At 36.5% G+C, this 14,593-nt stretch overlaps 1 protein-coding gene across 2 annotated transcripts in view; it reads right to left on the bottom strand.

Moving 5' to 3' along the window:
* The window catches only part of SMARCA1 (SWI/SNF related, matrix associated, actin dependent regulator of chromatin, subfamily a, member 1), a 33,003-nt gene that overhangs the window by 17,102 nt on the left and 1,308 nt on the right, over window positions 1-14,593 (bottom strand). For both annotated transcript variants that reach the window (XM_032701812.1, XM_032701813.1), the window contains exons 2-15: window positions 11,985-12,071; window positions 10,300-10,466; window positions 9,269-9,369; window positions 9,051-9,151; window positions 8,579-8,758; window positions 7,106-7,261; window positions 6,721-6,852; window positions 5,893-5,961; window positions 5,136-5,245; window positions 4,256-4,482; window positions 3,586-3,707; window positions 3,098-3,250; window positions 1,535-1,667; window positions 415-563 (exon numbers count right to left, since the gene is read on the bottom strand). In XM_032701812.1, coding sequence (XP_032557703.1) covers window positions 415-563; window positions 1,535-1,667; window positions 3,098-3,250; window positions 3,586-3,707; window positions 4,256-4,482; window positions 5,136-5,245; window positions 5,893-5,961; window positions 6,721-6,852; window positions 7,106-7,261; window positions 8,579-8,758; window positions 9,051-9,151; window positions 9,269-9,369; window positions 10,300-10,466; window positions 11,985-12,071 — 1,887 coding nt within the window. The remainder of the gene's footprint in view (window positions 1-414; window positions 564-1,534; window positions 1,668-3,097; window positions 3,251-3,585; window positions 3,708-4,255; window positions 4,483-5,135; window positions 5,246-5,892; window positions 5,962-6,720; window positions 6,853-7,105; window positions 7,262-8,578; window positions 8,759-9,050; window positions 9,152-9,268; window positions 9,370-10,299; window positions 10,467-11,984; window positions 12,072-14,593) is intronic.

Raw genomic sequence — 14,593 nt, forward strand, 5'->3', positions numbered from 1 at the left:
CTGGGATGTATTCCTACAAAGGTAGGATTTAACTTCTAAATTTAAATTAAATTTATGCCCAACTCCTTGGAGCTGAAATGGTAGTTCATTTTTCCACAGAGCTACCTAATCCCTAATGAAGTTCCATAAAGATTTTGTGTCTATTAGAATTGTTGGCATTAAATTTACATTTTTCTAAAAGGCCACAAAATAAACCGTGCTTAAGATATGATGCACACAGTCTGAACCTTGAAAATAATTACAACTCACTAATTCTACTCCTTCAAAACTTTCATATGATTTAAAATATGTACAAATAGTAAAGTAATAATCTGGCATAAAAATAGATTTACATCACCAGATCCCATTTCAATTTTGTGCATATATATTTCATGTTTGATACATTTTGAATTCCATACAAAACTGTTCTCTAACCTTCTTTTCACCTCTTTCTAAAATAGTGGTAATATCTTCTTCTGTCAGCTCACTATCTTTGGAAGCAAAAACATGAGTGGCTCCGTGGCGGATCATCTGCAGCATTTCATCTTTTGCCAGTTTGTTGGACTGTTGGTCTATGAGCCTCCCTAAAATTAGAAGAAATGTGTTGAAAGTTATAATTACAGGAGGTCTAGTAGGACCATGCAAACAGTGGATTTTTTTAGTTCACTGACAGAACAAGAAAGGAAAAACAGAACAACCACACAGAAAAATTACATTTCACTGGAGAGGACAATAAATGGCAATCAAGAGCTTCAGGGAAAATAACAAAACGACAACTTTAAATCAAGTCATAACAAAAACCTTTCACATTCAGATAATCCAAATTTTACATTTAAGATCTTATTCTTACAAAGCTGAACTTTTAAGATCACAATCTTTTTTCAAGATGAAAAATGACAAAGTTTTCTGTAATAACCATTAATAAGTATTTGATATCTTTAACACTCACTTCACTAATTTCAACCCAAATTTCTGAATATTTTTCCCAAAATTTGAATTGCTGTCCCAAAATTTCACTTATCCTATCTCATCTCTTCAACATGCTACCAATATTTTGACCATCATCCTTTCAGTAGCCCACCCTCGAGGAAATACAAACAACCTTCAAAACTTAGCTAGGGCACCTTAGTTTTTGACAAACTATTCTTCCAAGAGCTTCTAAACAAAGATACACAAAGCAGTTTTAATGTTCAGTCAATTCTTTTGTGGTAAGAAGCATATGTATAAAATTATTTTATCTGCCATGGAACATATTTTTTTTTTCTCATTTTTAACACATCACAAATCCAAGTAACATCTATTCAGCTGTAGTTTACTTTTCTCATGTAGACTCTTAATATAAGTCTACGTCCACATTATTCAGGAAACAGAATTTAAAATAATTCAGCCGAACAAGTGAATAACTTAGATATTAGGGTTTCTTGGGTTGGGTTAGTACACTGCTATTATACATAAGGCCTGCTTTCTCTAACACTGTACATTTGTACAGTCATTTAACCATACTTTAAGGGACTGAACAATTCTGTTGCAGACAAACATATATAGCAGTTGATACCTTGTTGTATAACTATAGAGTCCAGCCTCAGCTTTATTTCAGCTCTTTCTACAATCCTCTCTTCAACAGTATTATCAGTGATAAGTCGGAACACCCGTACTGGTTTCTTTTGACCAATACGATGCGCACGGTCCTAACAAACATAAATCAATGAGTGTTCAGCAACAAGAACTCACAAGCAATAGACAGTTAGCTTGCAGAAACAGCAGACTCAAACTAACATGTACTTTTTGCTTCCTCACCTATTCAAGAGCATACAAAAATGTAAAACCAGTGTAGTAATATTTACCTATACCTCGCTGTTACAGTGTTTATGTTTGAGTCATTCTCTAGCACTGAATTCGTCTCCCTCGTTGTAAATGAAGATATCTCAATGTCTGTCTAGACTGCAGCTGGGAAGTGGGAATACAACAGTACACACACACATTTGCACTGCTTTCAAACTAATCCTCTCACTTGACACAGGTAATGAAACTCTGGCATCCCTGGCTTGAGCATATTGATTCCCTGGGCAAAGTTCCTGCAGCCACAGCTTCAATACTGTACTTGTCCTAAGCCAGCTATGTTAAATCATCAACATGCAGCTGATACAGTACAACACACAGAGTATGAGGTTTATAACTGACACACTATATTTGTGTTTGTAAAAAAACTTGTGTTTATCCTCTCTGGAAAACATGAATAAAAATATTTTGTCATCTTAAATAAAAAAGTTAAACAACTATCCTTCAAGCTGTGGGTACCAGGATTTTCTGACTGTCCTTTAAAAATGATCTGTTAAGTCTTATACTCTCCTGCATAATATTAATTTCTTCCTGAAAACCCTATTGAAGCTCACAAATCACACTCATCAGCTTCCAGGAAGTTGGTCTACTATTGGCAGTCAGCATGCATATCAAAAGGATGAGCTATTCACATGAAATATTTGATGAGTTTAAGTGCATTAAAAAAAAAATTAAATATTACAAACCACTGAACAAATACCCACCCTCCCAATCATGCAAGAAGGATCATGTGATTTTTATTCCACATGAAACAAATTAGAGACTATTTTTTTTTTTACATTCCGCACTCAGAAAGAGAAGATTTTAGTATGTTTTACCCAAAGATAACTTTTTTCCCCAGCATCACCACCAAATGATTTTATGCTTATGCAGAAACAAGATGGGTTGCAAAAGCATAGATTTCCCAAATAAGAGAAATAAAAGGCTGCATGCTTTTAATCATTTATTTCGGAAACAGCCCTCTGTTATTCACTTACTGTTCTTTTCTGGAAAGACAGATATTAAGAGTGATTCTATAAACAATATTGATACAGTATTTCGACAGAAGCAATCTGTCATTATGAAAATAATTAAGACGAATATTTACAGACAAAAATCTACAGTTACTTCCACAAATTCTATTCATTCCTTTTCATTCAATTCCTCAGTTTCTTGGTACTGTCTTGTGTATACAAAAAGTAAAGAAAAATAACAAAAATGGGAGTTTTTTGAAAAGAGTTGTACAAAATAGAACATTGACAACTTCAACAAATGAACGTGTATTAGGGAGTTAACTCACCATGGCTTGCAGATCTACTTGAGGGTTCCAATCTGAATCATAGAGAATAACCACATCAGCAGTTGCCAAATTAATTCCAAGACCTCCAGCTCTGGTACTCAGCATGAAAATGAATTTACTGCTGTTGGGAGCATTAAATGTGTCTATTGCTTCCTGAAAGAAAAAAAATATGGTGTCAATTAAGTATCAGATCTTTCAAACAAGTTTCCAAACTGTTGGTGGCTTTTCAATAAAATTTCTTTTAAATTTACTCAATTTTCATATAAAAAAAATTATCCAAGTAGAAACTGTAGATTTGCACAAGTGGAAAAATCCATATTGGGTCCACAATATATTCTATTTTTTATAGAATATGGCCTTGGCAGCCTTTTAAAAAGTGTAGCATTTTTGCTTTACCTTAAAAAATTATGTAGCTACCCATAAATATGTAAATAATAACTTCTTAATAATCTAATACATAAAACCAAAGTACTTTCTTGTTTATATACCTCTCTTTCTTCATGTGGTGTCTGCCCATCAAGTCTGCAGTACTCATACCCACGCCACATGCAATAGTCTTCCAAAATATCCAGCAAGCGAGTCATCTGACTGAAAAGGAGAACTCTTGAACCTGACAGAATACAGAAGGTTTTGTTGTTGGTTTTATGTTTTCACATTAATCTTATCACAGAGCTAATATAGAGCATGACTGAGAATCTATGTGAAATATTCTGTACTATGTCTAACTCCTGTCTCTCTCCTGAAGTTATTTTTCTGGTATTGATTTAACTACTCAAGACAGATTATTTGATAAATTATACAGGAGAAATACACAACCAAAGAAACAGAACACTTCAAACCATCATAAGATAATTAGGTAACAACTGATGTGCACAGACAAACTAATCCTCTCACTGGAAATTTTCTTCAAGAAAGGAAGAGTAGAGCTTCCTTTCTCCTTTCTGCTTCTCCAAATTTTTAGTCTTACTCATCATTCCTGTAAGACTTCTTTCCCTCCATGTGCTAAGATCTACAGAAAATTAATCTTCAGCAAAACCTCACAAAGTAATGAACGCCTTCTCGGTGGAGGGAAGACAAGAATGAACCTCTGCTCTTTTTGAAAGGTAGTTTTACTTACAATGAGCATTCAGATCACTGCTGTCCATAACCAGTACTCACCTTGCTCTCTGAGTTTTGCCAGCAGTTTATCCAGCACTAACATTTTACCACTGTTGGTGATGAGATGTGTGTCAGTGGTGTAGGGAGGGCCTGGCTCAGCACCATCAAACAGGTAAGGATGGTTACAGCACTTCCGCAGCTGCATCAGAATATTCAGCAGACGCATCTTATCCATCTTCCCAGCTGAATTCAGGATATCAATATCTTTCATCAGGATCCTTGTATACCTGAAGTTTTAAAGGCAACTTTGAAAAACTCTCAGGTCTGTATTTGACATTCAAAACATGCATGAAACCCTGCAATATCCCAATTACTTATTTCTGGATGCAGAAGTTTGCTTTGTTTATATAAAAATGAGCTATATTATTATGAAACTTGGCAAAAAACATCTGACTAATAAGAATTTATAAATCCATACCTAAACATGAAAGGAAATCTGTTTGCAAGTGACAGTGATATGTCATTTACTGGGTTATCTTTCACTTCAGTAGTACACAGTGGATTAAACATATCACTTATTTGACAGAAGCTGCTACACTGATCTGCCTCCTTTTCCTCACATTTTTTCTGGGTATGTAGCTCCTCAAAGTTTTATTTTAATTTCAGGTGAGACTTTTACTGGTGCATACATACTTGGATCAAAGGAGGAAGCTTAGGAGGCACATGTTCTTTCAAACAAACTTAAGGAAGGAAAAACATTTCTGCTTTCTTCCTCCCAGCTCTTTTCATTGGCCTTTCTGAGTTCTTTTTAACTTGTGCATTTTTTTAAAAAAGCCTCAAATACAGGTTTCTCTGACTTTCTCAACACACAGTTATAAGAAGAAAAATAACATCAATATGTGTATCAGAAAAGAATCTTACTTTGATGTAAATAACTCACCATTCTCTCTGCATTTTGCTGAGCCCAAGATAAATTTTTACTTCCTTCTTTGGAGGCAAACTCTTTTCAACTTCACCTTTTATACGACGCAATAGAAATGGCTTCAAAACCTACACAAATTAAGGGGTTTTATACAGATAAATGTATAAAATTCTGCTAAAGTCTGCAAAACAGAGTTGTCCAGTAATGACTAAGTTCAAACATAAATATGTAACCCTAGGTAAGGATTGCCACATTCTTCCCAGTTGTTAATCCTAAGCAGGGGCCAAACCATAAGCTTATAAAATCTATTTCTTTTTAACCTAAGATCTGTTTCATTTCCACTAGCAGCATATACAAAACACACCAACATTTCAAATATAAGCAATGTATGTTGTAGTTTCTCTGATTTGTTTTGTTACTGTAAGATGAAAAATGTCTTTTATCTCATGCACAGTAAAACAAGGTAAAGGCATGCCTTTATTCAGACTAGCATGACGTGCATCAGATACCATTCACAACAATAAGTGGTTTCAAAAAGATCTCAAAAGTCTTCATTTTCACATTTTATGTTCAGACTTTGTCTGCTTCAAACAGTAATGGTACAAAAAGCAGTATCTATAATAGTAAGTTCCAATATTTAATTCATGAAAATTCTGCCAGGCAGTTCTGTAACTAAACACCTCACGTTCATCATTTCAAGGGGAAAATAATCCAGTTTTCTTTTTTACACTGTGCATGCTAATGTTGACATGTGATTACAGCTTTAATTACTTACAGCATGAAGTCTTTCCACAAGTTTCTGATCACCAAGACAATTTTTAGTGTCGAACCATGAGTCAAAATCCTGTGGAGAGAAACAGCACAATCAGTATGAACAGTTTATCATCTGTACTTGTAACAGACACATATTGACTCTCTTTCATTCTAGCTGAGAGCGGCATAAATCTTGGGACAAATGACTTCTGTGAGTGAAAGAAAAATCAGTCTGCAATGCTATGTCTGTTCCCCAGCATGTTATAACATTCAAGTCAACTGTATAACTCTGCAGACAAAATACTATTACTCTGCTTCATTTACAACAGTTTTCCATGCTCATCACTGTAGCGTCCAAGTCCTTCCCCTCAGTGCTTGTGTAACAATGGGGCAAGAAGTTAAAAAAAGAAAAAGAATCCAGAGTCCTTAAGTACTGAGATGGACAACAGAGTAAAAATAATGGAAGCAAGCAAAACAAGTAGAAGGAAACATTAATAGTAAAGGAGGAGAAAGATTACTCAAATTCTACATAAAAAAAGGCTTACACCTATTTGGATGTTTCACATTCTTAATTCTTCATTCCTTTCCCAAATTTGCATAATTATTGAACTATTCAAAATATTACATTTGCTATTACTATTCTGAGGCCTTATCTACCCTAACAGAATGCACTGTTTTAACTAGGCAGAGCAAAAGCAGTCTATAGTTTGGTAAGACACAGAGCTTCTCCTGAATCCGGGTTTTCCACAACCTATGTCTCTTACTAGGCTGTTCACTCTTCTCCTCTGCAGACAGCAGCCTGGGAATCAAAATAACAAGACCAACATTGTACTTCCAAACATCAACTTACGTCTGCAGAATTGAAGACATCAGGTAACAGAAAATTGAGTAATGCCCACAGCTCGTGGAGGTTGTTCTGTAAAGGAGTTCCTGTAAGCAGCAATCGATTTGTTGTCTTGAACTCACGTACAATCTCTGACAGCTACAAATACAACAAATAGTTATCATCACCATGTACAGATAAGCACAGTGAATCTTCATCAGTTTCTGACACCTAAGACAATGTCAATAAAATTTAGAGACAGTGAGCTACCCATGAAATTCATATTTACCACCCAATAGCTTATGGCTTTTATTTTGAAAAACACCACACCTAACACTTAAAATCTGCACAAATCAGATGGAATCTTTTTGTATTGAACTAATTTCAAAGCATCAAACGATTTTGAGTTTACCTTAGACTTCTCATTCTTTATTCTGTGGGCTTCATCAATTACCAGGTACCTCCAGTTAAATTTTTTGAAGACTGATTTCTCTTTAATTACCATTTCATATGATGTAACACAAACATCCCATTCACCAGGCATCATAACATCACGGATAAACGCAGCCTAAAGCAGAAGAACCAGATTAATAAACACTTATAAATATGAACAATTTATATGACATTCAGTGAAAACTGTTTCCACCAACATTACTGACGAACTAAACTAGCACAGAAAAGACTATGAAACATCTTTTCAGTAACTGAAAGTTACTGTAACAAAACCCTTCAATCCTTTGTACTTCAGGCACAGAGAAAGCTGGGATTAAGCAAAACACAAATGATCTCCTGTTGAAAATTAAATATTTACTCTTCAGCATAATTCCTCTGTAATTTAAACACAGTACATACAACCAGTAAGGAAAAAAAAACTCTAACTTGTCCGAAGACACAATCCACAAAAGTGTTTCAAAGCAACTCACATAACTCACTCATCTTTTCTCTTTCTTAAATACCTCATTCCTCTGCCCCATCTCTGTTTTGCAAGGGATACATATCTAGGAATATAAATCCTTTCATACCACCCTATGGGAAAGCCACACATACAGGTCCCCATAATGCACCTTGAGGCCATTTCCTTGTTCAGAGCCTTCCCCAGCTTTGTTGTTCTTCTCTGGACACACTCCAGTACCAAAATGTCCTTCTTAGAGTGAGGGGCCCAGAACTGAACACAGCATTCAAGGTGTGGCCTCACCAGTGCCGAGTATTGGGGAATGTTCCCTTCCCTGGTCCTGCTGGCCATGCAGTTCCTGATACAAGCCAGGATGCCACTGGCCTTCTTGGCCATCTGGGCACACTGCCAGCTCCTATTTCCTCTCTAGAGCCTTTCTACCCTCAAATGGTAAACAGGCAGTCATATTAGTAGCCACAGAATTCACAGAAACATCCAGCTTGTTGATCCCCTCCAAGTTAGAAAAACACCCCATATCTATTTTAAGGCCTTCACAATGAAAGATGAAAAGCTCTACAAAAAAATCTTAGTCACAAGGCAAGACAGGTTTATAAAATACAAGTAAAGAGTGGGAGGAGTTACCTAAAAAAAAGGTGAAGAAAGAGGTGACAAAGCGAGTGCAATAAAGAAAAATGAGTACACACTGTCACACTGCAAATATGGAAGAAAAATAGGTGCAAAAATCAAAGAGGAAGACAACAGAGAAAGAGGTAAGTCAAACAGCTGTACTTTGATCCCAGTCCATTACCTCATCTACTGATTTGTATTTTTCCCTCATAGTTACAAGCACATCATTTTGCATTTTCAACATTAATATAGTTAGAGAGTATTAAAATATACTGTAATGAAGTAATTAGCTTAGAGAAAATTCCACATACCTACATGATATTTTTGCAAAATAATGGAACCATTTCTGAACTGTACAACACTTACTCTGGCATCTTTATCCCCGATAAGGCAAACAGCGCGTAACGACGGAACCCAGCGCTTGAACTCATTCATCCAGTTGTGCAGAGTTGATTTTGGGACCAGGACCATGTGTGGCCCAGGAATGTTTCGGTAATGCTTCAGATAGCCTAGTAATGCTATTGTTTGCAGAGTCTTACCAAGACCCTGCATTGGCAAAGAGGGAGGGGGAAAGAAACCTGCTGAAGTGAAAGACCATACAGAAATAATTTTGAACAATTTTCCTACTATGTAATTCTGCCATTTAAGTTGTTCAAAGCAAACCAGATAGCAAACGTTTGCAATAAAATTTCTTTCATTGCATTACAATTTCAGATTTGAAAAATCAAACTATTGTAGAATGATGCATACTACTGCACATACATTAAATACTATAAGCACTTTAATGTTGCATTTTGCTCAATAATTACCACAAAAATTCCAAAAGATGACTGCTTACCATTTCATCTGCCAGAATGCCATTAACACCATTTTCATACAATGAGATCATCCAGTTCAAACCTCTAACCTGATAATCTCTTAGAGTTCCTCCTTTCACATCTGTAAATGTAAGATTCCTCTAAGTAGAAAAATACTAATTGTAAGTAGAACATTTTGTGTTCTGCTCAGATCTTAATTACATCAAAGCAACGGGAGAAGTGTTGATACAATACTTACAGGAGGGGGACTCCTCGAAGCGAATACACACATTAGATGTTTTCCGACTCTCGGACAACAGCTCCTCATCTTCCTCTTGCTCCGTGCGCCTGTGACGGTACCTGAAGGAAGAACCCAAGAGTCGTGTTTATGTAAAATAATTTCAATGCACTGACTGCAAACTCAAAACACAAATTACAACAGAAGCAACCATTGATCTGCAATGGGTACGTTCTAGTGTTCTGTTAATAAGTTATTCCTTAGGGGTCATTCCAGCTTTATTTAGAAACGCTGATATAAAGCCCTCAACTCCAGAGCTGTTGACAATTTGTCTGACAACAAGTACTGGGAGTTCTCTAGGGTACTTTTTAACGAGCAACACAGAAATACAAGACACATCAGTGGTGGCCTTAGACTCAGTTACTTGATAACTACAATGTTCAGAAGAATCGCACATTCAAATTTAAAAAAAAAAATAAATAAAAATTTATAAAATAGAATGTCATTTTGCAAACATTCCAAAAACTAGTTGTTTGTTATTCCAAAACCCCTCAGAGGCATTGCATGCAGGCTCTGCCTGTAATACTTAATACAGACAGACTGGCAGAGCAAGACAATTTGTGCTGAAGATCCAACATCCCCACTCATGCACGCTGTCCTGTTTTAACCTGGTCTAGCTCCACTCTGGTCCCACTGACTTGTTCACCAGCAGCTGGAGCACATCTGGAGCACTTCTGGAGTGCACCTTCTAATTCAACATCATGCAAAAGAAATTCAATTCATGTGTCCAATATAACCCCACAATACAGCATTGTAAGTGGCAAGAATCAGGCAATTTGGTTTACAAGTGCATTTCTGATGCAAGGTCATATTAACACTGATGGATCAGCATGCACACACCAACCAGCTTTTAAAGAAATTGATACACCATTAACAGGAAAAGTTCTGGATTTACTGAAAGTACAATAATCTCTATGCAAACTAAACAGATAATGTTAAAAAGCATAAGTTACTTGAAACTGTAAGAAGTCAGAAAGAAAAATAAAACCTACTCCCCAGCTGAAATCAAACTCTGTTTTTCATCTTTCTTCATCCGTGGTCGTCCCAGTTTGACTTTCAATGGAGATGTTGGTGATTTTTGTGCTGCAGGTTGAATAAAATGTGCAAAAAGTTCTGTCTGCTTCAGGAGGAATTCAAACCTTTTTGCTCGATCTGCTTTCTAGTTTGCAAAGTGGGGAAGAGAATTTAAAAAAAAAAAAAAAGATAACTTTTCTTCATAAAAATGTATTTTTATCAAAAAACAGAATTCAGACACTATCTGACAGAATGCAATTGTTATCAGTTTCTCAACGACATTTCTAAGCTTCATGTAACACTGTACCACTTGAAGCAATTTTCATGTGATGTCATTTATATATCATGATAAAAAGTAAAACAGTGAAAGAGCAGTTCTGCATCATAACATTTCCAGGAAATACACAAACCACAGAGAGCCCTTCTGCAGGTAACAGACATGGAAGTGCTCCCCCAGCAGTAACAGCAGCCAAAGAAAAGGGCAGCTGAGCCTGACGCGCAATGCGCGATCTCGCCACACGAGGGCACTGCGCTTCCTTAACAGCACAGCACCGACCGGCACAGAAACACCTTTACAGAGATCTCCTGGAAAGAAATTACTATTTCTTCCCTGATGAAAGGTGGATTCTTCTGATATCTGATCCCTTTGCCTCCTAGAACAGCTGAACTAACAAGCTAATTTAGGAAAGCTGTAAATTCCCCACGTATTACTGTGAAAACAAGTTTAGCTATTTACTCTACTCATTCCCAACAAACAGATTTGTGTGTCTTCTCTTTGGCTAAATAAGTATTCATCCAAGTATGTTTAAGAGTGATACTCTTCTCTGACTTCCATGGTATCCAATCCTTTCAGACTCTACTGTAATTATTAGGCATCCATTCAACATTAAAGCTTTCAAGAAAAATACAAGAAGATACAGATACCAGCTTAAACCAAGAACTTACTACATGTATCATTCAAGAACAAGCCTTGCAATGTTCTCCTGGCTCCTGTTTCTTTGTCACACAGAAGCTACTGTTACATCTCCTCTTCAGCACTACAAGCTCCCTTCCTTGGTGTCATGGACAGGTATCTTTTGCATTGTTATGGCACATTTATTACAGTATATCAATATTTAAAACCTTTATGTTTTTATATGATGAAAAACTGGAAGCTACAGTATTTCTCTCAGCTAAGAAGTAGCTTAAGGATGCCTCTGACATGACTCAAGGGGTCATCAGATAAAACTGGCAAAGACAGATTCAAAACAAAACAGGGAGTTCTAAATATAAAATGTCACTGAATAGTAACTCCTTACCACAGAAGGGAGTGGATAACTAAAAAAGAAACCACAAAACCAAAAATCAACTGACAACTGCTGAGTATAAAAACCACAGCCTCCAACTCCAGAAATCATGCAGACAAAAATACTTGGACGAGTAGGACAGTGTTTAACAGAACTACCACTACCTGCTTCCTCTGTTCTCCTGTTCTTCACTAAATACTTACTGTCAGTCACTGTGAGAAACACCACACTGGACTAATGTTTAGATGAATCTTCATTTGGTCGGGGTTTTTTCTGACACATTCAGGCTGCAATAACCCCATGTAACTGTGCTGATCTAGTTCCAACAACCAAGAGCCATAAAAAGCTGCAATATGTTTTATCATGAAAACACTTACCATCTTCTCTTCATATTCTGGGTCAACTTCTTTTTCAGGTCTAGCCGCTTTTGGAGGAAGTTTGAGTTGAAAAGGGGGATCATTTTTCTGGAATTCAAAAGGTAAACATTTTATAAATATCAGCTTCCTACGTAGTTTTTTTAGCAAAAAGATATCAAACTGAACAAACCTACAAACTACATGGTAAGTATGCTATTATTATGCATTAATTATATTATTTCACCAAAAGCAGAACATGATATGCATGATGAAATTAAAGAGGAGATATGATTAGAAAAAAAGAAAGCTGGAGATTCGTCTCATCCTTGTGTTTATCTCTACAAGTAGGATCCATGTTGAAAGCACTGAAAGAAATTACTGAAAGAGAACAAAGTTTAATTTTTCACAGAGATCTTGCTATAAATGTATCATTAATATATTGAAAAGACATTTTAAAACATTAAATGTGATTTCTTAATGTCACATTCCTAACTGTAAGTTTCTGACGCATCTTTGCTGAGTTTTGTTTGTTTGTTTTCACTTCTGGATAAATAGTCACAAGTTCAGTTGGAAACACAGCTTAACTACACTTAGGCATATGGCTAGGAAGAGACACAAATTAACAACCAAATCAATTCATGGAGCAACCACTCCCTGGTACACTCTTAGACAGCTAAAGAACTACCTTATTTACTACATATGAAACAAATTTCAGCAACTCTAACTAAAATGGCTGACTTCTGTAGTTTATAAGATTCATTTCTGTCTTCAGTTGGGAAGCTCAAAGCAGGTTTATCACAACTTTGATATTGGCAAAATGTTTGGTGGATTTTTTCCCCTAATTTAGGAAAGTTTTCCTAATTTGCCATTGAAGTGTGCCTTTTTACACACCTCCTGCCAATAAAAAAAAATATATTTTGAGATGCATTAAATTATAAAACTGGTTTTTAAATGCTCTGAATAAACTGAAAGGAACTGCCAAAGTTCATGTCTGTATAAAATGTAACACTGCAGAATCTTAATTTGCTTTAAGTATCAGCCTCCCATAAATACATTAAATTAAAATAATAATTAATCTAAACTATTCAGGGTCAAGTAGCAAAACGAGTCCAAAATGGTACCAAATATTTAAAAAGTCTGTCAAGCAACATTACACTTAACTTTCAGAACTGTTAGTGATAAATACACAGTTCTTCAAGCAGAACAACTCAGTATTATGAGTATCCCTCTTAACTGAAAGTTTTCCAAGTAAATTGCAATGCAATATTATCTTTTTAACCCCAAGGCAGATGGCTGCAATGCCAGTTCTGTTGTTACTCAGATTCCTCCAGAAGAATAAAACTTATGGTGGCATCCAAATCAAATTTATTCTGCAATAAGTATTTGTGAATAACACACTCTGAGTTAAAGTAGCAAACAAGCTGACATGTAAAGTTACTGCAGCCACAGCACTATAAAATCACATCCTATACATTACCTTTCAAGATAAAAGACAGTTTCCCTGCTTTCCCACCCCTGCTCCTCACTGCAGTGTTTCTGTTGAACATTAATGGTTCCCAATGTATCAGAAATAACAAACAGGAGATTATCAAAAGCTGATGAAAGAGACAAAGAAGACACATGCATTCCTGTTTCCCTTCTCCTCCTCATAACTTACAGGGGAAGACAATATGCTGCAGTTTCACTAAAATACTATTTTGTGCTGGTAGAGCCCGGCAGGTGGTAGGGACAAGCATCATATCCAAACTTGCTTCTGCATAATGTTCTGAGTTACAGAAATCTACATCCTGACAACGACTGCATTTTGATATAAGAATACTTCTCACTAAAAACTGGACCATGTACCTCCCACAACACAGAACCACAAAACATTTCATCAGGTCTGTGAGAGTTTTTCCCTAGAAACTTCACACAGTGTATCTTCATCACTTAGAGGCCTGACTTGTCAGGGAACAGGACATGTCTCAGTGCAATTAACCAGCAAAAAAAATACTTTCATTTTTAACTCAGGAAACTCGCTGGTAACAATTTGCCTCTACTCTAGAAAGTTTCCATTAGCGATTAAGACAGTCCCCTGAAAACTGGTGTCATTTAAACACCTCACAAAGAAACACAACCATGCAGCAGTTTCAAAAATAACAAATCCTGAGTATTCCAAATACAAATTCCTGAGTACAAAATACCCCCTCATAAAATCTCTGATAACTACCCTAAATAGTGCTACTAGTATTAGGGTGGGAAATTTCTACCTGGTAAGTCTAACAGTCCTAAATGGAGAAGGCCCCACAAACCGTCAATAAATGACTGGGAATAAGAACTCAAAAGGCATAAAGAAGATCGTGAAGGGCCTGGAGGGGAAGCCATACAAGGAGCAGCTGAGGTCACTTGGCTTGTTCAGCCTGGAGGACACTGAAGGGCAGGGAAGTGGAGGAGCACAGCATGAGGTTGTGTCAGGGGAGGTTGAGGCTGAATATCAGGAAAAGGTTCTTCACCCAGAGGGTGGTTGGGTACTGGAACAGGCTCCCCAGAGAAATAGTCACAGCTGTGCCCAAGTAGTCAAACCTGACACAGTTCAAGAAGTGTTTGGACAACACCCTCAGGTACATGGTGGGATTCCTGAGGCTGTGCTG

This window comes from Chiroxiphia lanceolata, chromosome 14 (genome assembly GCF_009829145.1).
Source record: "Chiroxiphia lanceolata isolate bChiLan1 chromosome 14, bChiLan1.pri, whole genome shotgun sequence".
In the NCBI taxonomy this organism is placed as follows: domain Eukaryota; kingdom Metazoa; phylum Chordata; class Aves; order Passeriformes; family Pipridae; genus Chiroxiphia; species Chiroxiphia lanceolata.